This window comes from Rhamphochromis sp. 'chilingali', assembly GCF_963969265.1.
Source record: "Rhamphochromis sp. 'chilingali' genome assembly, chromosome: 19".
Lineage (NCBI taxonomy): Eukaryota > Metazoa > Chordata > Actinopteri > Cichliformes > Cichlidae > Rhamphochromis > Rhamphochromis sp. 'chilingali'.
Window position 1 is genome coordinate 33,461,851 of NC_137946.1, and position 22,576 is coordinate 33,484,426.

The 22,576-nt window shown below is 43.5% G+C and overlaps 2 protein-coding genes across 2 annotated transcripts; both read right to left on the bottom strand.

The window, feature by feature from the left end:
- Positions 1-1,836: 1,836 nt before the first annotated feature.
- LOC308387520 (olfactory receptor 52J3-like) lies at positions 1,837-6,019 on the bottom strand (the record flags this gene model as incomplete). Its single annotated transcript, XM_080867625.1, has 2 exons — positions 5,908-6,019; positions 1,837-2,803 (listed from the first exon to the last, which is right to left on the bottom strand). Exon 2 carries the CDS (start codon positions 2,779-2,781, stop codon positions 1,837-1,839), a length of 945 nt encoding a protein of 314 aa, XP_080723751.1. The 5' UTR covers positions 2,782-2,803; positions 5,908-6,019.
- A 1,951-nt stretch (positions 6,020-7,970) lies between these two features.
- LOC308387521 (olfactory receptor 52J3-like) lies at positions 7,971-8,915 on the bottom strand (the record flags this gene model as incomplete). Its single annotated transcript, XM_080867626.1, has 1 exon — positions 7,971-8,915. The coding sequence occupies one exon, from the start codon at positions 8,913-8,915 to the stop codon at positions 7,971-7,973; it is 945 nt and encodes a 314-aa protein (XP_080723752.1).
- Positions 8,916-22,576: the final 13,661 nt, after the last annotated feature.

Below are 22,576 nucleotides of genomic sequence, written 5' to 3' on the forward strand. Positions count from 1 at the left end.
ATGTGTTGTAAGGAGGACGTAGTAGAGAACACCATGAGAACGTTAAAGGGTGAAGTGTGGGCGTTGATCGTATATACCGGGACAATCGCACATACCTGTATAAAAGAACAGGTATGTGCATTATGCAGGACATCGTTGTTTTAACAACCCTGAAAATGGCAAAGAGACACGCTTAAGAAGCACAGTTTAAACTGAAGGCCATCAGCTACGCGGAGGAACATGGAAATCGAGCAGCGGCGAGAGAATTTAAGATAAACGAATCGATGGTTCGCAAATGGAGGAAGCTGGAAAACAAGCTCCGGCAGGTCAAGAAAACGCAGCTGAGTTTCCGCGGACATAAGGCGAGGTGGCCCGAGTTGGAGGAAAGACTCGAGCGGTGGATCATCGAGCAAAGAGCGAGCGGGAGAAGCGTTTCGACGGTCACCATTCGGCTAAAAGCGGTTTCACTTGCTGAAGAGATGAACATTGAACATTTCCAAGGAGGTCCGTCTTGGTGCTTTCGTTTTATGAAACGGTGCCATTTTTCCATCCGGACCAGGACTACGATAGCGCAGCAACTTCCAGCGGATTATAAGGAAAAGCTGGCCATCTTCCGCTCCTACTGCAGCAAACACATCGGCGACAAAAACATCCAGCCCAGCCACATCACAAACATGGACGAGGTCCCGCTCACTTTTGACATCCCGGTGAGTCACACTGTGGAGAAGAAGGGGACCAGCACGGTAGCGATACGCACAACGGGGTATGAAAAGTCTTCTTTTACTGTTGTGCTTGGCTGCCATGCTAATGGACAGAAACTGCCGCCTATGGTGATTTTTAAGCGAAAGACTTTGCCTAAAGAGAAGTTTCCAGCAGAAATCATCATTAAGGCAAATGAAAAGGGCTGGATGGATGAGGAAATGATGAAAGAGTGGCTGAGGGAGGTGTATGTAAGGAGACCAGGTGGTTTTTTCCACGCATCACCATCGCTGTTGATCTGTGACTCTATGCGTGCCCATCTCACAGCCGATGTGAAAAAACTTGTGAAGCAAATGAACTGTGAGCTTGCTGTCATTCCGGGAGGCCTGACAAAGGAACTCCAACCGCTGGACATCGGTGTGAACCGCCCGTTCAAAGTAAGGCTGCGAGCGGCCTGGGAGCGATGGATGACCGGTGGAGACCACAGTTTCACTAAGAGTGGAAGGCAGCGCCGGGCGAGTTACGCCACAATTTGCCAATGGATTGTAGATGCTTGGGCTAACATGTCTGCTGGCACTGTTGTTCGAGCTTTCGCAAAAGCCGGCATCGTTTCCGAGGAGCCGCACGGCACGGAAAGTGACTCTGACGGTGAAGACAGTGAACCTGGCATGTGTGATGGAGATTTAGCGCAGCTGTTCAATTCAGACACAGAGGATGAGGACTTCGATGGGTTTAATTGATGATAAAAATGTGAGTACTAAACTTTGTTTTGCTCCTGCTTTATTTTTAAATACGTACACTTGTATGCTTGTGTGTTGTTGATGATGACGATTATTGGTAATAAAAATGTGAGTACCAAACTCAGTTTTGCTCCCGCTTTATTTTTAAATATGCACACTTGTATGCTTGTGTGTTGTTGATGATGACGATTACCGGCAATAGAAATGTGAGTAAGGTACCGAATTCACGTTTGCTCCCGCTTTATTTTTAAATACGCATACGGTACTTGTATGCGCCCTATGGTCCAGTGCGCCTTATGTGTGTGTTAAATACAGTAAGGGCACACATAACTGAGACTGCGCCTTTTAACACAGTGCGCCTTATGGTCGTGAAAATACGGTACTGTAAATATATTTATTTATTTATTGAGAATATGAATCATTTCCCGTCAGTCACAGTCACTGTATTCCTCGTGAACATGATGAACATTTTTTGTCGGACTGCTTTGATCTGCATCCCATAGATAACAGCATTCAGTGCTGGAGGAACCACATGGAACATCATGGAGGCTAACTTCCTTTGGTCTGTCAAATGTGGGAAGCGATGGAGGAGCACAATGACAATGCCTGACAAAAACATGATGACATACATAGTCAGGTGGGTGGTGTAGGTCTGGAGCGCCCGGCTGTTCAGTGTCTTGCTCTTGCTGCTCAGACACACCATGGCGATCCTCAGGTAGGTGATAGTGACGCTGCCAATGGAGGAGCCCAGCAGAAGGACAGTGTAGCCGAGACCGTAAATGTTATTGATGAGGATGTTTTCACAGGAGAGCTTAAACAAAGAGGCATTGTCACAGAAAGGGTTAAATATGATCCACCTGCAACGTGACAGGCGAACGCTGAGGCCCACGAGGATTGTCACCATAATGAAGATTACTGCCCAGGCCAAGACCGACAGCTTCACCACCATCCAGTTGGTCATGATGGTGGCGTACTGCAGCGGGTTGCAGATTGCCACATAGCGATCAAAAGCCATGATCATGAGTATAGTGTGAGAAGAACCTGCATAAATGTGAACACAAAAGGCCTGAATGACACAGTCTACATAGTGGATGTACCGATCTGAGCTGGGAATAAAAATATCCCTCAGCATACGTGGAATGATTGTTGTGGCTCCAAATACATCATTAATGCTCATGTTACAGAAGAGCAGATACATGGGCTGGTGGAGGCTACTATCCAGCGTGATCAGGATCACCAGGACAATGTTGGAAAACATGATGAAGATGTAAATGAGGAGGAGGAGGGTAAAGGTGGGAATGGAGGCATCTGGGCTGACCTGTAAACCTTCTAAGAGCAGGATATCTGAAGTCTGGTTTTCCATAGTGCAGAAGGTTAATTTCAACCTGGAGAGAAGACAAAAAAACATGTTTATTTTCAAACTTTAAAGGGATTTTAAAGTGTTTGGGGTCATTTTTTGACCTTCAATGCACATATTAAACAAATATGTAAGACTGCTTTCTTCCACAAATATCTATCCGGTTGTTCAGTCTGACGTCACTAGCCGTGTCTGGGCCTAAACTCCGCTGCAGGTCCATATATCAAACGATCACTATGGCATTACTGAGAGTTGAAAAACTGTCTAAAGTCTTTCATCTTTAATAAAATGATCAGCGTTCTGCTCTACCAGGTGTAACAATTGAGTTTAACATCCAGGCATCCATGAAAACGGAATTTATGACATTTAACGGAGTTAGAAGTTAGCAGGGAGTTAGCTCGCTAGCTTCTATCTAAATGCAATATAGCATGTCCTGACTGCGGGGTTTTGAAACAAATTAAAACGTACAGCTCTGTTATCACTTCCAGCATAAATGAAGACAGAAAACTAAACAGCAGTGACGTTTGTAGGGTTACTGAAGTTGGGCTAGCTGGTATATAATGATGTGCTACGTGACCGCTAGCGACACAGCTATGTTAGCATAATATAAACAAGCTAACTTTTTTTCCACTCGATAAAAGTTAACGTGAGTGTTCTCGGTGGTCAGGAACAAACGTAATCGCATGGCAGGATGCTGTAAAAGGACCAAACTTCAGCCAGGAGAACAACTGAGATAATCCATCCACAATACGAGGTTAGTCATTCATATACTGCTGCATGGGCTGGGCTGTAGTTACATCCTAAGGTTTTAAAAACTGAGCTTAAATAAATGATTAGCGGTAATAAAAGCCGAGGGAGGTCAACAGTGATCACTGACTGTTTTAGGAGCTTTTTGAGATCAAATAGAAGAAAATACATAACATTAAACATGTTAACAACACAAAAGCCATATTAAACGCAGACTACTTTAGACCCGGAAGTAGGATTTGTCACGTCATCACTTAACAATCGGATTAGAAACATTGTATCTGAGAGTGATTAAAAACTAGCTCATTATTACTTCTAGGCTGGACTACTGTAATTCATTAGCGTCATGCTCCTGGGCATGGAGACACAGTGTTTTGTGTTATCATTATTTGCATTCTGTCTCTCTACTTTTAAGATTAGGCTTAAAACATTCCTGTCACGATCCTGGGTCTTATGACCCAGTGTTTTGAGTTTAGTTTATTTGGATGTTTATATGATTAAGCTCATGAGTTTTTCTAGTTCTTTGTTATTAGATTCCCCTTGTGTCTTCCAACCCCTGTTAAGTCTCCCTTGCCCTTCATGTGTTTCAAGTCTGTTATGCTGTCAAGTTCATGTAGTCATGTTTGCATTTCATTATGTTTCCTATTTTATTTTCTAAGAAGTTCTGTGTTTTGTTTTACTCTTTCCCTGTGGCGTTGTTATGTCCACGTTGTGTCTACTGTGGCTTTCTGTCCCATGTTTCAGGTCCCTATGTTCTGTCTTCTCAGTTGCTGTTAAGTTTGCATGTCTAGCGTTCAGTCAGTGTGTTTCCTGTTTTACTTTGAAGGTCCATGTCTCATGTGAGTGATTCTAGTTTTGCTTCCCTTGTCTCGTCCAGCCTGATCACTCCCAGCTGTGCCCTCTGTGTATTTAAGCCCTGTGTTTCTCTTTGTCAGTGTCGTAATCTCCCTCATGTCTGTGTTTCCCTGTGTATTAGTTATCCATGTCCCAGTTTAGTTTAGTTTAGTTTAGTTTTTCATGTCATTCTGCAATAAAGCAGCTTCTTGAGTTTAATTTTGTTGTCGTGAGTTTTGCGTTTGGGTCCTTTTCCTGCCTCCACACAGCTGAAACATGACAATTCCTTTTGATAAAAAGGAATGTAATCATTACATGGGTCTTTTTTTTTTGTCTCCCACTTCTCACTCCCAACTGGTCACAGTGCGAAATGAGCTGAATATTCTCCACCAAGATGAGCACATCTTTTTAAATAAGGCCGTCTTGAAAAATGTAGCTTTTTGCTTTTTGTATTTAACCCAAAATGAAAATGAAAATGCATCACACAACACTGCAGCTCCAGCCAAAAAGAAAGGGATGAAGAAAAATGTAATTTAAATTTTACATTTCTGTTTAGGTAATAGAAATGTGAGATTCATCAGGGAAACACAATGACATTAGATACCACTGATAAACAACAGACCCAACTATTCTCTGTGGTTTCAAGGGATCTTCCAGAAATGGTAACCTGATGTTCCCCTGATGAGTCATCATCAGGTACAAACTTGATTTCAAAACTCGGTAAAAGAAACTATATTTTATTGCCACTGTTTATGCAAGATCACGAATAAATTAAAAAGTCTAATCGAAACTTTAAACATGTGATGCTTTTCCACTTCTTTTGTTTTTTTTACAAGCACAATTTCTAAAGCTTGTTGTAGCAGTAGGAAATGAACAAATGTTCCTCTGGTGATAGAATTAGAATTCCTGAATTGAAGTTTCCTCATGTTGAGTTTTAGTTTGTTCATTGAAATTTCATTCCAAGTGTTCTCTTTTTTTTTCAGCAGTATAAAGATTATAACGTGCACAGCAAAGGAAATTAGATTTAAAGTGCTCAAATGGAAAAATTAATCCTTTTTACATCCACCAGATCCCCATTAACCTTTCAAGGGTTAGGGTGAGGTTTTGTTTTAGTTGCTTACTAACCAGACAGACTTTCAGACATTTTAAAAATTTTGGCTATTACTACTATCAGTAGATCACACACTGCAGTGTTAACCAAAATCAACTCCTAACTAATACCTCTGGGCAGGTCAACCACCTAAAATTGTTATTAATAAAAAACAAACAAACAAAAAAACAATCAGCCTAACACTCTAGTCTTTGTTTACCTGTTGTTTACTCCTAAAACCACATTTTCCTGATAGTTCGAACCACCAGCATTAAGATTTTAATCAACACTATATAAACTACATACATATATAAATCAGAGAGCAAAGAAAGGCCATCCAACAACGAATTAGTGACACGAAGTCTTAACTCCACCAAATGCAACACAAATAAAACCCAGCAAAGGCTACAGCCATTTTGGTCTATAGTAAGATCATGTGTGTGTTTGTGTCTCATACTCACCTCAGTTGACGTGAACCTCCTGATATCACACCTGAGGCTTGGCTGACACGTTTTTTATAATGTGAACATGTTCCCTGATGCTGATGGTTTGTCGCGTGAGTAAACAGTAAGACCTCCCCGGATGGCTGAACTCCTCACCCTATCTCTAAGGGAGATGCCAGCCACCCATTTCCGCCACTTGTATCCGTGATTCCATTCTTTCGGTCACTACCCACAGCTCATGAGCATAGGTGAGGGTAGGGGATGTAGATCGACCAGTAAATTGAGAGTGCCCCCTTTTACACTCAACTCTCTCTTCACTACAACAGACCAGTGCAGCCTCCGCATCACTGCAGCCACAGCACTTAGGCCACCCAAGTGAAAGCCTTCTGCCACTTAGCTATGCCTAGAAATTCTGTTCATAAAAATTACGAAGAGAATCTATGACAAAGGGCAGCCCTGGCAGAGCTCATCACCCACCGGGAACAAGTCCAACTCATTGGTGGCTATACGGACCAAGCTCTTACAATTCAATTCAATTTCAATTCAATTTTATTTATATAGCGCCAAATCACAACAAAAGTCGCCTCAAGGCTCTTCATAGATACAGAGAAAAACCCAACAATCATATGACCCCCTATGAGCAAGCACTTTGGCGACAGTGGGAAGGAAAAACTCCCTTTTAACAGGAAGAAACCTCCGGCAGAACCAGGCTCAGGGAGGGGCGGGGCCATCTGCTGTGATTGGTTGGGGTGAAAGAAGGAAGACAGGATAAAGACATGCTGTGGAAGAGAGACAGAGATTAATAACAGATATGATTCAATGCAGAGAGGTCTGTTAATACATAGTGAGTAAAGAAAAACTCAATGCATCATGGGAATCCTCCGGCAGCCTACGTCTATTGTAGCATAACTAAGGGAGGATTCAGGGTCACCTGGTCCAGCCCTAACTATATGCTTTAGCAAAAAGGAAAGTTTGAAGCCTAATCTTAAAAGTAGGAATAGTGTCTGTCTCCCGAATCCAAACTGGAAGCTGGCTCCACAGAAGAGGGGCCTGAAAACTGAAGGCTCTGCCTCCCATTCTACTTTTAAATACTCTAGGAACAACAAGTAGGCCTGCAGAGCGAGAGCGAAGTGCTCTAATAGGGTGATATGGTACTACAAGGTCATTAAGATAAGATGGAGCCTGATTATTTAAGACCTTGTATGTGAGGAGCAGGATTTTGAATTCAATTCTGGATTTAACAGGAAGCCAAAACAGGAGAAATATGTTCTCTCTTTCTAGTCCCTGTCAGGACTCTTACTGCAGCATTTTGGATTAGCTGAAGGCTTTTCAGGGAGTTTTTAGGACTTCCTGATAATAATGAATTACAGTCGTCCAGCCTGGAAGTAATAAATGCATGAACTAGTTTTTCAGCGTCACTCTGAGACAGGATATTTCTAACTTTAGAGATGTTGCACAAATGGAAGAAAGCAGTCTTACATATTTGTTTAATATGTGCATTGAAGGACATGTCCTGGTCAAAAATGACTCCAAGGTTCCTCACAGCATTACTGGAGGCCAAGGTAATGCCATCCAGAGTAAGAATCTGGTTAGATACCATATTTCTAAGATTTTCAGGGTCGAGTACAATAACCTCAGTTTTATCTGAATTAAGAAGCAGAAAGTTAGCGGCCATCCAGGTCTTTATGTCTTTAAGACATTCCTGCAGTTTAACTCATTGGTGTGTGTTATCTGGCTTCATGGACAGATAGAGCTGGGTGTCATCAGCATAGCAGTGAAAATGTATGCTATGCCTTCTAATGATATGGCACTAGGGAAAGTTATGAAGGATCTTCTTATGGTGCAATGGAGAAGCTCTTGACACACACTTCACACTTGTCAGGCAGACACCAACTGGTGTCTGGTGTGACTGAGGCCTTACCTGCATTATATTGAGGGGAATGCAGATGTCTGAGGTGAACTGCTGTGATGTATGTATTTAGTAAAATACACAAAGGAAATCGGGATATGAGAAATAAAAAAAACATGAAAGGCAGAAAAACGTACTGTAAATATATTTATTTATTTATTGAGAATATGAATCATTTCCCGTCAGTCACAGTCACTGTATTCCTCGTGAACATGATGAACATTTTTTGTCGGACTGCTTTGATCTGCATCCCATAGATAACAGCATTCAGTGCTGGAGGAACCACATGGAACATCATGGAGGCTAACTTCCTTTGGTCTGTCAAATGTGGGAAGCGATGGAGGAGCACCATGACGGTGGATGACACAAACATGATGACGAACATAGTCAGGTGGGTGGTGTAGGTCTGGAGCGCCCGGCTGTTCAGTGTCTTGCTCTTGCTGCTCAGACACACCATGGCGATCCTCAGGTAGGTGATAGTGATACTGCCGAGGGAGGAGCCAAATAGGAGGACAGTGTAGCCGAGACCGTAAATGTTATTGATGAGGATGCTTTCACAGGAGAGCTTAAACAAAGAGGCATTGTCACAGAAAGGGTTAAATATGATCCACCTGCAGCGTGACAGGCGAACGCTGAGGCCCACGAGGATTGTCACCATAACGAAGATTACTGCCCAGGCCAAGACCGACAGCTTCACCACCATCCAGTTGGTCATGATGGTGGCGTACTGCAGCGGGTTGCAGATTGCCACATAGCGATCAAAAGCCATGATCATGAGTATAGTGTGAGAAGAACCTGCATAAATGTGAACACAAAAGGCCTGAATGACACAGTCTACATAGTGGATGTACCGATCTGAGCTGGGAATAAAAATATCCCTCAGCATACGTGGAAAGATTGTTGTGGCTCCAAATACATCATTAATGCTCATGTTACAGAAGAGCAGATACATGGGCTGGTGGAGGCTACTATCCAGCGTGATCAGGATCACCAGGACAATGTTGGAAAGCATGGTGAAGATATAGATGAGGAGGAGGAGGATAAAGGTGGGAATGGAGGCATCTGGGCTGACCTGTAAACCTTCTAAGAGCAGGATATCTGAAGTCTGGTTTTCCATAGTGCAGAAGGTTAATTTCAACCTGGAGAGAAGACAAAAAAACATGTTTATTTTCAAACTTTAAAGGGATTTTCAAGTGTTTTTGAAAGCCACTTACAGGCAGAACTTTGTGCTATTAGAAACTGAATTTGAATAAGTTAAATTTGTATTTGAATTTCTCAGATTGAATCTGAATTGCTCAACTTGAATAAAAGCTTCTAAAACAGAATTTGAATTAGCTTAATTTGAAATCCCATGTATTTGTTTGAAAAGGTTCATCACTAAGTTGAAATAGAATTTTATATTTTGAAAATTTAATAATTACATTTGAATTTGTATTCCATTCTTCTTTAAATTTAGCTCCTGAATGTTTTCAGTTTCACTTTCCACCATTCAATTTCAGTTCTACAATTCAGTTTTTGTCAAACATCTAGGTCCTTTATGAAAACCACAGAGTAATTGAGTGCCAGTTAATAGAGCTACGTTCTACCTGCGGACGCAGTGTTACAAAATGGACCTGCAGCATCTTGAGCTTGAGCGGGGCACAGATTAAGCATTCAGAAGTCATTCATCATGTCAAATGACAGATCATATGAACAAAGAGAATTTAGAAATGTAATTATTGATAACAGTAAACAAGCACAGATAGCGTAATCTACAGCTGTTTAGAGAATGAGAAGTGTTGGGTTTTTTTTTTTTCAAAGTTTGCCATTTCAGTGATAGTCTTATATCATGTCTTTTAAAGAAGGATGGAATACAAAAATTCAGTTTCAATTTAGTGATGTTCATTCTCAATCCAGTACACTGAATTTCAAATTAGGCTAATTCAAATTCAGTTTTAGAAGCTTTTATTCAAGTTGAGCAATTCAAATTCAATCAGAGCAACCAACAAGCAGAATTCATGACTGTAGAGAAATGGCACTAGGGAAAGTTATGAAGGATCTTCTTATGGCCTCTAACAGTTGACTCACCTCTGTGCTAGTCCTGCTGGATCTCGTTACAGCTTTCAATACTGGTGCAGTGGTTTAAATCATATCTATTTTTTAAACTTTGATTTAGCTGTGTAAATGGGAAGTCTTCTTCACTGACTAAGATTAATTATGGAGTTCCACAGGGTTCTGTGTGAGGATACTTTGTTTACATTATACATGCTTCCCTTAGGCAGCAGCATCAGAAGACATAGCATACATTTACACTGCTATGCAGATGACACCCAATTCTATCTGTCCATGAACCCGGATAACACACACCAATTCAGGAATGTCTTAAAGACATAAAGACCTGGATGGCCGCTAACTTTCTGCTTCTTAATTCAGATAAAACTGAGGTTATTGTACTCGGCCCTGAAAAGTTTAGAAATATGGTATCTAAGCAGATTCTTACTCTGGATGGCATTACCTCGGCCTCCAGTAACACTGTGAGGAACCTTGGAGTCATTTTTGACCAGGACATGTCCTTCAACGCACATATTAAACAAATATGTAAGACTGCGTTCTTCCATTTGTGCAACATCTCTAAAATTAGAAATATCCTGTCTCAGAGTGACGCTGAAAAACTAGTTCATGCACTTATTACTTCCAGGCTGGACGACTGTAATTCATTATTATCAGGAAGTCCTAAAAACTCCCTGAAGAGCAGATTTCTCCTGTTTTGGCTTCCTGTTAAATCCAGAATTCAAAATCCTGCTCCTCACATACAAGGTCTTAAATAATCAGGCCCCATCTTATCTTAATGACCTTGTAGTACCATATCACCCTATTAGAGCACTTTGCTCTCGCTCTGCAGGCCTACTTGTTGTTCCTAGAGTATTTAAAAGTAGAATGGGAGGCAGAGCCTTCAGTTTTCAGGCCCCTCTTCTGTGGAACCAGCTTCCAGTTTGGATTCAGGAGACAGACACTATCTCTACTTTCAAGATTAGGCTTCAAGCTTTCCTTTTTGATAAAGCACCCCCCTTTTTTCTTTCCACATTCACTGATCAAAGTGCAAAACTGAAGTAAATATTCTTCACAAACATGAGCAAATCTTTTTAAATGACGCAGTCCAGAAAAATTTGAAAACTGAGCTTTTGCAATTTGTATTTAACCCCAAACAAAAATGAAGATGGAACACACAAAACTGGAGCTCGAGCCAAAAAGAAATAGCTCAAAATAAAATTTAAATTTAAATGTTAGGTGATAGAAATAGGATCAAAGAGATTTTCCAAAAATTGTGAACTGATGTTCCTCCGGTGAGTCATCATCAGTCACAGACTTGATTTTGAAAACTCAGCTCACATTAGGTAATAGAAACTATTACCCTTGTTTATGAACAATCACAAACAAATGAAAAGTCAAATGGAAACGTCTGGACACATGATGATTGTCAGCTTCTTTTGCTTTTTTTTTTTTTTTTAATAAATAGGCACTATTTCCAAAGCAATTACCAAATGTTCCCTTGTTACTAGAATTAGAACTCCTTAATTGAAGTTTCCTCATGTTGAGCTTTTGTTTGTTCATTGAAATTTTAGTCCAAGTATTTATTTTCAGCAGTATAAAGATTAAATCTTTATACTTATAATTAATTTTCTTTTTGCTGACCACATGATAGATCCCCATTAACCCTTCAAGAGTCAGGGTGAGGTTTATTTTTAGTCGGTTACTAACCAGACATATTTTCAAACTTTTAAAACATTTTGCATGGCAGTAGTTAGTAGTAATAGTTTCTATCAGTAGATTACAAATTTTGATGTTAAACAAAATCCACTCCTAACTCTGGGTAGGTCAACCACCTAAAATTACTGTCAACATTTAATGAGCCCAACATTCTAATATTTGGGTTTGCTTGTTGTTTACTCCTAAAACCACCTTTTACTAATTAAATCACCAGAAATAGGAGTTGAATCAAAAGAGCAAATGAAAGCCATCCTACAATGAATCGGTGGTAGTGGAGTTAAGACATCACTAAATGCAACACAAATAAAACAAAGGATACATATATTTTAGTCTGTAGTAAGATCAGGTAGTGCGTGTGTTTGTGTCTCATACGCACCTCAGTTGACGTGAACCTGCTCAAATCACACTTGAGGCTTGGCTGACATGTTTTTTATAATGTGAACATGCACCCAATGCGCCAGGGTTTGTTGCGTCAGTAAACTCAGATCTGAAAATATCTGTAAGTTCTGCAAACATCTTTCTCCAAGTTTGTACATTTATATTTTTGAATTTAGAAATCACAGAAGAAATTAATTTGAACCAAAAGCAAAGCTTGATTATTACAGGTATTGGGATTTTCAGATCCAAGACCAGCTGTAATTCTGTTGGAAATATTAACCAGTTTTGCCCCAAAGGGCTTTCTTAGCTTCCTGCTTGAAAATTACGTGCCCAAAATGAATGGATTTTAAATACAATGATATTTACAATTACAATTACAAACTCTTTGTAAATGTAACTTATATGTCCACTCACCTAAGAATGATCAAAACAATATTGATAACAACAGAGGGCAATTTATTTAGGGTCTGATGGCAGTTTACCATTGGTGTCCAATACCTTAAAGAATTGCCGAACTGGAGCACATATGTCCTTAACACCTCCTAACATACCCTCTTATACATCAGCTTGACACTGGTACATCAAAAGAAACTTAACCAAAATGTTTACAACCTGAACAACTTACAGTTCCCCTGGAATGTAATGTAAACAAAGAGAAGAAGAAAAGAGAGAAAGAAAAACAATACTTGCATCAATTACCCACTTCTCTGAGCCTGGAGATAGGTGAATATATTATTTAGAGAGTCTTTTCTCAGTCCTGGCCTTGTAAACTGCAACCTCCTCAGTCCGTAATCAGAGAGTGTCTATTTGGCAGTAACCAAAATGTTTTTGTATAGTCTTTGTGAATGAGAAAACAATTGTGATAGCTGGCCAGTAAAATGAAAAAAATGTATGCCACTAATTGTGTACATGGGTGTAAGTACTTCAGGCCAAATACTCGAGGTCCAAAGAAAAATGGCACCAGTGAAACAGCATGACAGTGAGGCCTCTTCTGAAAAAAAAAAAAACGAGTCTCCTCCACCACTGGCAGGAGAATGAACAATAGTATTTTAAGGCTACTGCAGATGTAAATATTCACCACTAGCTCACCATAGTTGCTCTCCGGCACAGCTACAAGCCATGTGAGTTCATAGCCCCTCCTGATAGAGTGTACTACCCCAGCTGACTGTCGTAAAGCAGCCGCAAATCAATAGCAATAAAGAAAACCTCAAAATCATTGCAGAACATTTTATAACAGAACACCCAATATAGATATTGTCATGGTCCTGCGGCCATGACTCAGTGACTTTGTGTTTATGTTCTTTATTGTTATTACTTTCATTATTATTCATGGCTGTTTTGGGATGGTTTGTGTTTTGGGATTTTAGATACTGGGTTCTGGGTTTGTGCTCCCTCTATTGGTCCCTGGTGTTAGTGTTCCCCTGTCTCATCAGGTTAATCAGGTCCAGCTGTGTCCCCCACCTGTGTGTGATTTCCCAGTGTCTCTCTGTGTACTTATAGTGTGTCTTTTCCTCTGTTCCTCGTCGCGACGTCTGTGTTCATACTCTGTGAAATCCCCTGCGTGCTCTCCCTGCTGTTCTCCCTTCATGTTCAGGTTTGCCACTCCTTGGTGTAGTTTAACTCCCAGTTTAGTTCATCCTTAGTTCTGTTTTGCCATCTCCACTTTATGTTTGGTATTGTTAATAAATCGCCCTCACGTCTAAATAAGTACTGCATTTGAGTCCTCCTTTCCACTCCTCACACGGCCACTGACCCAAACCGTGACAGTACGACGCGACCACAAGATGGACCCAGCAGCGCTTAATCCGTCTAAGGAGGTCCGGCTTCATCCTCGCCTGGTCCGGCTTCATCCTCGCCTGGTCCAGCTTTCGTGCCTGCATCCTCGTCTGGCCCAGCCTTCGTACCTGCATCCTCGTCTGGCCCAGCCTTCGTGTCTGCATCCTCGTCTGGTCCAGCCTTCGTGTCTGCATCCTCGTCTGGCCCAGCCTTCGTGTCTGCATCCTCGTCTGGTCCAGCCTTCGTGCCTGCTACCTCGTCTGGCCCAGCCTTCGTGTCTGCATCCTCGTCTGGTCCAGCCTTCGTGTCTGCATCCTCGTCTGGTCCAGCCTTCGTGCCTGCTACCTCGTCTGGCCCAGCCTTCGTGTCTGCATCCTCGTCTGGTCCAGCCTTCGTGCCTGCATCCTCGTCTGGCCCAGCCTTCGTGTCTGCATCCTCGTCTGGTCCAGCCTTCGTGTCTGCATCCTCGTCTGGTCCAGCCTTCGTGTCTGCCTCCTCGTCTGGTCCAGCCTTCGTGCCTGCATCCTCGTCTGGTCCAGCCTTTGTGCCTGCATCATCGCCTGCAGCAGCTTCTTCGGCATCCGCATCATCGCCTGCAGCAGCTCCTTCGGCTTCCGCATCATCGCCTGCTGCATCAGCTCCAGCCCCGCCTGGTTTGGCTTCAGCGGGTCCAGCCTCTTCCTTCTCCTCGTCTGTGCCTGGTTCCACTGTTGGCACACCACCATCCGGTCCGCGTCTGGCACCTCATCTTCATTGGCTGTTTTCTAGGCTGCTGGCTAGTCGTCATCGCCGTCGTGGCCGCCCTCCTAAACGAGGTTGTTGCCGCCACGGCCTCCTTCGTGGACGGCCTCCTGAACTCTTTACGCGCCGCCACGGCCTCCTTCGTGGACGGCCTCCTGAACTTTTTGCGCGCCGCCACGACCTTCTTCGTGGCCGGCCTCCTGAACTTTTTGCGCGCCGCCACGGCCTTCTTCGTGGACGGCCTCCTGTGCTACCGGGCCCCAGGCCGGCCACCTGCACTGTGCTTTGGACTCTGCTCCCCTGTGAGTTTTGTGAACGGTTGTTTGGGTCTCTGGGGTCTCCATTTTGGTCATGGCCCGGGTCCTGCTGGCACAGGATCAACAAGCAGGGAGCCATCTGCTGAATGTTCACCATCTAAAAGCAATGGGATAATAAACTCAGTAAACTGACACAAAATAGTGTCAGGGACACTATCAATTTGTTGAATTTTAACAAAGTAATCCAGCAAAGTGAACGCCCTTTGCACCTCTTGTAGTTTAAACTTGGCTTTAACCCCATTTAACATAACGGTGTATTCTGGATCAAAACCATACCTTTCACAAAACTACATTGTCTCTCTCTGCAAAGCGGCAGATGAATTCACAGATGTTCGTGCATATGCTCAGGATAAGGTTACTGATGCTCTCAAGTCCCAATTATTCCTACTACTTTTAGCTGTAACTATTAATAATCATTAGTACACATCACATCATAACATAAATACATGATAACACATGGAATAGCATAATCTAAGATAAGATAAGATAAGATAACCTTTATTAGTCCCACACGTGGGAAATTTGTTTTGTTACAGCAGAGAGTGGGCAGTGCCAAGTTATATAGCAAAATCAGAGAACACTGGAATAGAATAAGAATACGATACTGTAAACAACTGTACAGAATAGAATAAAATAAAATAATAATATACACAATAGGATAAAATTGGAATACAAGTGCTATATACAATTGAGTAAAAATACAACTTTGTCAGAAAAAGAGTATTGCACTTAGTCTTATTGCACATGAGTGGGTTTGTGTGTTTGATCAGCTGCAAAGTCTTTGTTGTGGAGTCTGACAGCAGATCGGGTGCCGCAGCCTGCCACTGAAGGAGCTGCTCAGTGCTGTCAGAGTCTCCTGCATGGGTTGGGAGATGTTGTCCAAAAGGGATGACAGCTTAGCCACCATTCTCCTGTCACTCACTACCTCCACTGGGTCCAGAGGGCATCCTAGAACAGAGCTGGCCCTCCAGATCAGTCTCTTCCTGTCCCCAGAAGAGTTGCTGCTGCCCCAGCAGACCACACCGTAAAAGATAGCTGAGGCCACCACAGAGTCATAGAAGGTCTTCAGGAGTGGGACCTTCACTCCAAAAGACAGTACAGCCTGCTCTGCCCTTTCCTGTAGAGGGTGTCCTAATTATGAGTCCAGTCCAGTTTATTGTTCAGATAAACACCAAGGTACCTGTAGCTGTCCACAGCCTCAATGTCCATACCTTGGATGTTCGGTGGTTGCAGTGGAGGATGTTTGTGCCTGCGGAAGTCTACCACCAACTCCTTGGTTTTATTAGTGTTGCTGTGGAGGTAGTTCAGCTGGCACCAGTCCTCAAAGTCCTGAGTCAGTTCTCTGTACTCCTTGTTGTCCCCATCAGTGATGAGGGCGACTATTGCAGAGTCATCAGAGAACTTCTGCAGGAAGCACTGGGTGGAGTTGTGGGAGAAGTCTGCAGTGTAGATGGTGAAGAGGAACGGAGCCAGAACCGTTCCCTGTGGAGCCCTGTACTGCAGACGACTCTGTCCGACACACAGCCCTGAGTTCTCACATACTGTGGTCGGTCAGTGAGGTAGTCCAGAATCCAGGTAGTGAGGTGGTGGTCCACTCCGGTGTTTTCCAGCTTGTCCTTCAGGACCATGGGAAGAATAGTGTTGAAGGCACTGGAGAAAAAATCAAATAACATGATTCTCACAGTGCTCCCAGCGGTCTCCAGGTGAGAGAGGGAACGATGTAGGAGGTGAATGACAACATCATCCGCTCCGATGCCAGGCTGGTAGGCAAACTGAAGTGGGTCCAGTGATGAGCTCACCTGGCGCCGAAGCTGAGCCAGGACCAGCCGCTCCATGGTCTTCATCAGGTGGGATGTCAGAGCCACCAGCCTATAGCTGTTGAGGTCCTTGGGGCGTGAGGTCTTTGGCACTGGTACAACACAGGAGGTTTTCAAGAGTTGTGGGATTCTCCCCAGCCTCAGGCTCAGGTTGAAGAGGTTCTCCATCACCCCACACAGTTGGTCTGCACAGGACCTGACGACCCTTGAGCTCATGCCATCTGAACCCCCTGCCTTCTTGGCTTTAATCCTCCCCAGTTCCCTTCTAACCTGGGTTGTTGAGAGAGACAGGCTGGAGCCTTGTGTTGAGTGTGTATTGGATGCTGTTGTTGGGGGTGGGGAGGAGTGAGCAGGGTGAGTAGAGGAGGTGTGAAGTGTCTGAGGTGTCAGAGATGGAACAGATTCAGTTCATTTGCCCACCTCACATCCCTCCCAGGCAGAGAGTTCTGATGTTTGTGGCACGAGATGGTTCTAAGGCCTCTCCAGACTTCACCAGAAGCTGGTTCTCCATCTTCTGCCTGTAGCTGTCCTTCCCATTCATTATCAGCTCTCTCTGCCCCCTTTTCAACTCCTCTTTGTCTCTGGATTTTAAGGCCCTCCTCTTCTGCATGAGGATGGCTTTAATTTCTGCAGTCATCCAGGTTGTTGTTAGAGAAGCACCGCACAGTCCTGGTAGGTACGGTGTTAACCACACAGAAGTTAATATAGTCCATAATGCATGTCACAAGGCTGTCAATGTCCTCTCCGTGGTTGTCACAGATCACCTCCCACACAGTACAGGGTGGGCCATTTATATGGATACACCGTAATAACATGGGAATGGTTGGTGATATTAAAGTCCTGTTTGTGGCACATTAGTATATGTGAGGGGGCAAACTCCTCAAGATGGGTGGTGACCATGGTGGCCATTTAGAAGTCGGCCATCTTGGATACAACTTTTGTTTTTTCAATAGGAAGAGGGCCATGTGACACATCAAACTTATTGGTAATGTCACAAGAAAAACAATGGTGTGCTTGGTTTCAGGGTAACTTTATTCTTTCATGAGTTATTTACAAGTTTCTGACCACTTATAAAATGTGTTCAATGTGCTGCCCATTGTGTTGGATTGTCAATGCAACCCTCTTCTCCCACTCTTCACACACTGATAGCAACACCGCAGGAGAAATGCCAGCACAGGCATTCAGTATCCGTAGTTTCAGGTGCTGCACATCTCGTATCTTCACACCATAGACAATTGCCTTCAGATGACCCCAAAGATAAAAGTCTAAGGGGGTCCGATCGGGAGACCTTGGGGGCCATTCAACTGGCCCACGACGACCAATCCACTTTCCAGGAAACTGTTCATCTAGGAATGCTCGGACCTGGCACCCGTAATGTGGTGGTGCACCATCCAGCTGGAAAAACTCAGGGAACGTGCCAGCTTCAGTGTACAAAGAGGGAAACACATCATCATGTAGCAATTTCAAATATCCAGTGGCCTTGAGGTTTCCATTGATGAAGAATGGACCCACTATCGTTGTACCCCATATACCACACCAAACCATCACTTTTGTTGTTCCAACAGTCTTGGAGGGATCCATCCAATGTGGGTTAGTGTCAGACCAATAGCGGTGGTTTTGTTTAACTTCACAATTCAAATAAAAGTTTGCCCCATCACTGAACAAAATCTTCTGCGTGGAGTTTGTAAGGGTGCCATTTGTGAGTAGCTAATATCCGCCGAAGGGATGTTCGACTAATGCCACTCTCCAGTGACATGCGGTGAGTGCTACGCTGTGGGCTCTTGCTGAATGAAGCTAGGACAGCCACTGATGTTTCTTCATTAGTGACAGTTTTCTTGCCTCCACTTTTGGCAAATCCAACACTGAACCAGTTTCATGAAACTTAGCAAGCAGTTTGCTAACTGTAGCATGGGAGATGGGTGGTCTTGTAGGGTGTCTTGCATTGAAATCTGCTGCAATGACCCGGTTACTGCGTTCACCAGATATAAACACAATTTCAATCCGCTCCTCACGTGTTAACCTCTTCAACATGTCAATGGTTGTGAACAAAGAGAAACTTGACATTAACAATAAGTTTGATGTGTCACATGGCCCTCTTCCTATTGAAAAAACAAAAGTTGTATCCAAGATGGCCGACTTCTAAATGGCCACCATGGTCACCACCCATCTTGAGGAGTTTGCCCCCTCACATATACTAATGTGCCACAAACAGGACTTTAATATCACCAACCATTTCCATGTTATTACGGTGTATCCATATAAATGGCCCACCCTGTAGACTCCAAACAGTCCTTAAGAGCCTCCTCGCTCTCCTCCGACCATCTCTGCACTGTGTGTGGCTCCCTCTGCACTAAGGGCTCATACACAGGGACAAGGTACACCAGGTTGTGATCAGATCTGCCCAGGAGAGGTAGAGGTAATGAACTGTATGCCTCTTCAGCATTGGCATACAGTAAGTCCAGTGTTTTATTGTCTCTGGTTGGGCATGCCACGTACTGGGTGAAGGTGGGCAGCGTGGAGTTCAGTGAGACATGATTAAAGTCCCCTGATATTAAAAGAAGGGCTCTCTGAGATGACAACAGAGTGGAAAGAGTCACAGGCTGCATCCGCGTTGGCCGAAGGGGGAACATACGCTGTTATCGCAATAACATGTGAGAATTCCCTGGGGATGTAGTACAGACGCATGCTAATGGCTAACAGCTCGATGTCTCTGTGGCAGAGTTGTTCTTTCACAGTGATGTGCCCAGGATTACACCATCTGTCATCAACAAACACTGCCAGTCCCCTGCCTTTCCTCTTACCGCTCTCTCTCGTCCTGTCCACCCAGAGCAGCTGGAATCCCAGGTAGCGTCACGCTTGTGTCCGGAGTCAGCGGTGTTAGCCAGGACTCTGTTAGCATCATGATGCTACATGGTGTATAATGTCTCCTTCTCAGACGACGGCGCTCCCTCCCAGCACCACACCCCCGTCTTTTCTTCCTCAGCTCGCTGGGAATGTCAAGTCTATCTGCCCGCAGTATCGCTGCGGGACACAGTGCTAACGGCTGATCCCTACTGTAAACAAAGGATCCATGTGCTGGGTCCCCAAACACAGGTGAAAAAAGTGGAAAAAAAACAGAGAAAAACGACTAAAACTAGCACAAAACGGTAGAACATGATTGCAGAGTCTAATTGCTAATACTTTAGTTATAAAAATGAGAAAGACTGAAACTCAGAATGAGCAGAGCTGCTGTAACAGACTGTCACACACGGGGGGCACCGGAAGTGAGTATATACATACAAATTTTCACCTGGCAGGAGAACGAACAATAGTCTTTTAAGGCTACTGCAGATGTAAACATTCCCCACTAGCTCATCTTAGTTGCTCTCTGGCACAGCTACAAGCCATGTGAGTTCATAGCCCCTCCCGCTAGAGTGTACTACCCCAGTCGATTGTCGTAAAGCAGCTGCAAATCAATGGCAATTAAAAAAAACAAAAAGTCATTGCAGAACATTTTATAACAGAACACCCAATATAGCGATATACATATATACTGAATATCACACAATATCAAATAACTAAAGAAACACTGGGTTATATAAACAATCTTGGTTTCAAAATAAAGTTAACACTTTTGAGATTTCTTCACAGGTGTAAATATTGCAGCAGATCTTATTGTGTCAAAGTTACTGAAGCTAGAACACAGAAAAAGTAAGTAGAATAGTAGTTATTCATTTATTTTTTAGCATATAACCTTTTTGAAAATATGCTTTGGCTCACATTTTAATTCAGAAATTTAGTCTTCAACATATAAACATCATCTGTGCTAAGATTTATGATTCTAAAATGAAACAGCAAAAACTTACAGCACTGTTAATCCATGAATGTTAAGGTGTTGCACAGGCCTGTTCAATTGTGGCACACTTTGGACACCATATTTAGGTCTTAGGACTTAGACTTAGGTCCTCCTGCGCCATTTTGCACATTGGGCGGCAAGTGTCCGCCAGCATACTCGATCAGCTGCGGCTGCTTTGGCCTCATCCTATGCAATGTCTATGGCACGTAAGTCATCGATGAAGGTCCTCCGCCATGTTGTATGGGGGCAGCCTGGTTTGCATCTTCCATGGGGTGGGTTACATGTGATGGCGAGCTTAGGCAGTCAATGTGGGGGGTGACGTAGAACATGACCTCCAAAGAGCACACGCCGCTCAGTCACAATGTCCTGGAGGGGACGTGTGGCAGTTCGACGGTGTACTTCTTTGTTGGTGACGTGGTTGTGGTAGGAGACCTCCAGGATTCGTTTTAGCCATCACTGCTGGGCCACATTGAGTCTTTTGGTGATTCTGGCTGATATTTTCCACGTCTTACAAGTGTAGATCGCAGTAGGTATAACGATGGAGTTGAGCAGGCGAATCTTCATCGCCAGATCGATCTTTTGGGGTAGACCGTGATTCATATCCTCGAGTGCCTGCAGTCCTACCGTAATGGGTTCCTGTGTCATCATGTAACCTATCCTCATGACCTTGGTCTTGTTTCTACTGATCCGTAAGCCCACCTTGGCTGCCTCTTGCTCCAAGCATGATGTCATAGTAGTCATGTTTTTCTGGACATCGGCCAACAAAGTGATGTCGTCTGCAAAGTCGAGGTCCTTCAGGCGTGTTGGTGGTTGCCAGGGTATCCCAAAGCCATCTTGGTCCATGGCACTCCACATAACAAAGTCGATGACAAGAAGGAACAGGAAGAGAGGAGAGAGGATACACCCTTGCCTCACACCGGTCTTGATGGTGAAGAAATCCGTATAGCCGTCTTCTGTGCAGATGCAGCAACTGGAACTGGAGGTAGAGAGTTTGGAATATTTTGACAAACTGCTCAGGGATGCCATATGACCGGGCAATATTCCAGAGGGAATCTAAATGGACACTATCAATGCCTTTGTGAAATCGACAAAAGTAATTGAGAGGCATTAAACTCTGTTCGATGATGGTACGCAAGATGAAAATCTGTTCTATGTATGATTGGCCACTGCGAAATCCAGCTTGTTCTTCCCGGAGTTTCTGGTCCACATGCAGTGGATACTATACATGTTGATATTTGCATTAAAGGCGTGACGGCATGGAGGATTACGTAACTCGTGAGCCCCTTTGCCCCCGGTATCGGGGGCGTTGGGGCTTAACTTAAAAAGACCCGCTCTGATGAAAAAGGGTGTGATACTTGATATTTAATTCTTTTGTCCTCAGATTTTAAAACACTGGGAAAGTAATTCTTAAGAGGCAAAAAAGGAGAAAAACAAATTTCTAGGATTAAGCATAAGGATATTTTGACCTCATAAATATTTGAGCATGCATCTTTCTCTAGTGTGACTGTTAAAAATAAGATTTGCAAAATATTTTTGGTCACAATTTAGCAACCATGAGACATTCAAGAATTGATCTACTTATACATTATCTTTACATTATTTGAAGGTTTCTGTAATTTTGCTTTCCTGCAAAGATGCCATGTCCATTTCCTGCCATTAAGTGTCCAGATACATGAGTTGGCATGCAGTATATTGATTTGTTGAGTCATTCTGATTCAATAAAAGGACTAGATGTTACAATCCCTGATATTGCATTGTTTCAAATGGAGAACGTTTCAGCGGGCCCAGGTCTGGGGTTGAGGGGCTGGTCCTCGGCTTGTCCCCCTCTCTGAAAAATGGGAGTCCACATCTCCGAGGATCTCACCTGGATGACCAACTGCTCCAAGCTGGTCAAGAAGGCTCACCAGCGCCACTTCTTCTTGAGGACTCTGAGGAAGAACCACCTGTCCTCAGACATCCTGGTGAACTTCTATCCCTGCACCATCGAGAGCATCCTGACCAACTGTATAACAGTCTGGTACGGGAACTGCTCTGCCTCGGACCGGAAGGCGTTGCAGAGGGTCGTGAAAACTGCCCAGCGCATCGCCGGAGCACCACTTCCTGCCATAAAAGACATCTACAGGAAGCGGTGTCTGAAAAGGGCTGGGAAAATCATCAAAGACCCCAA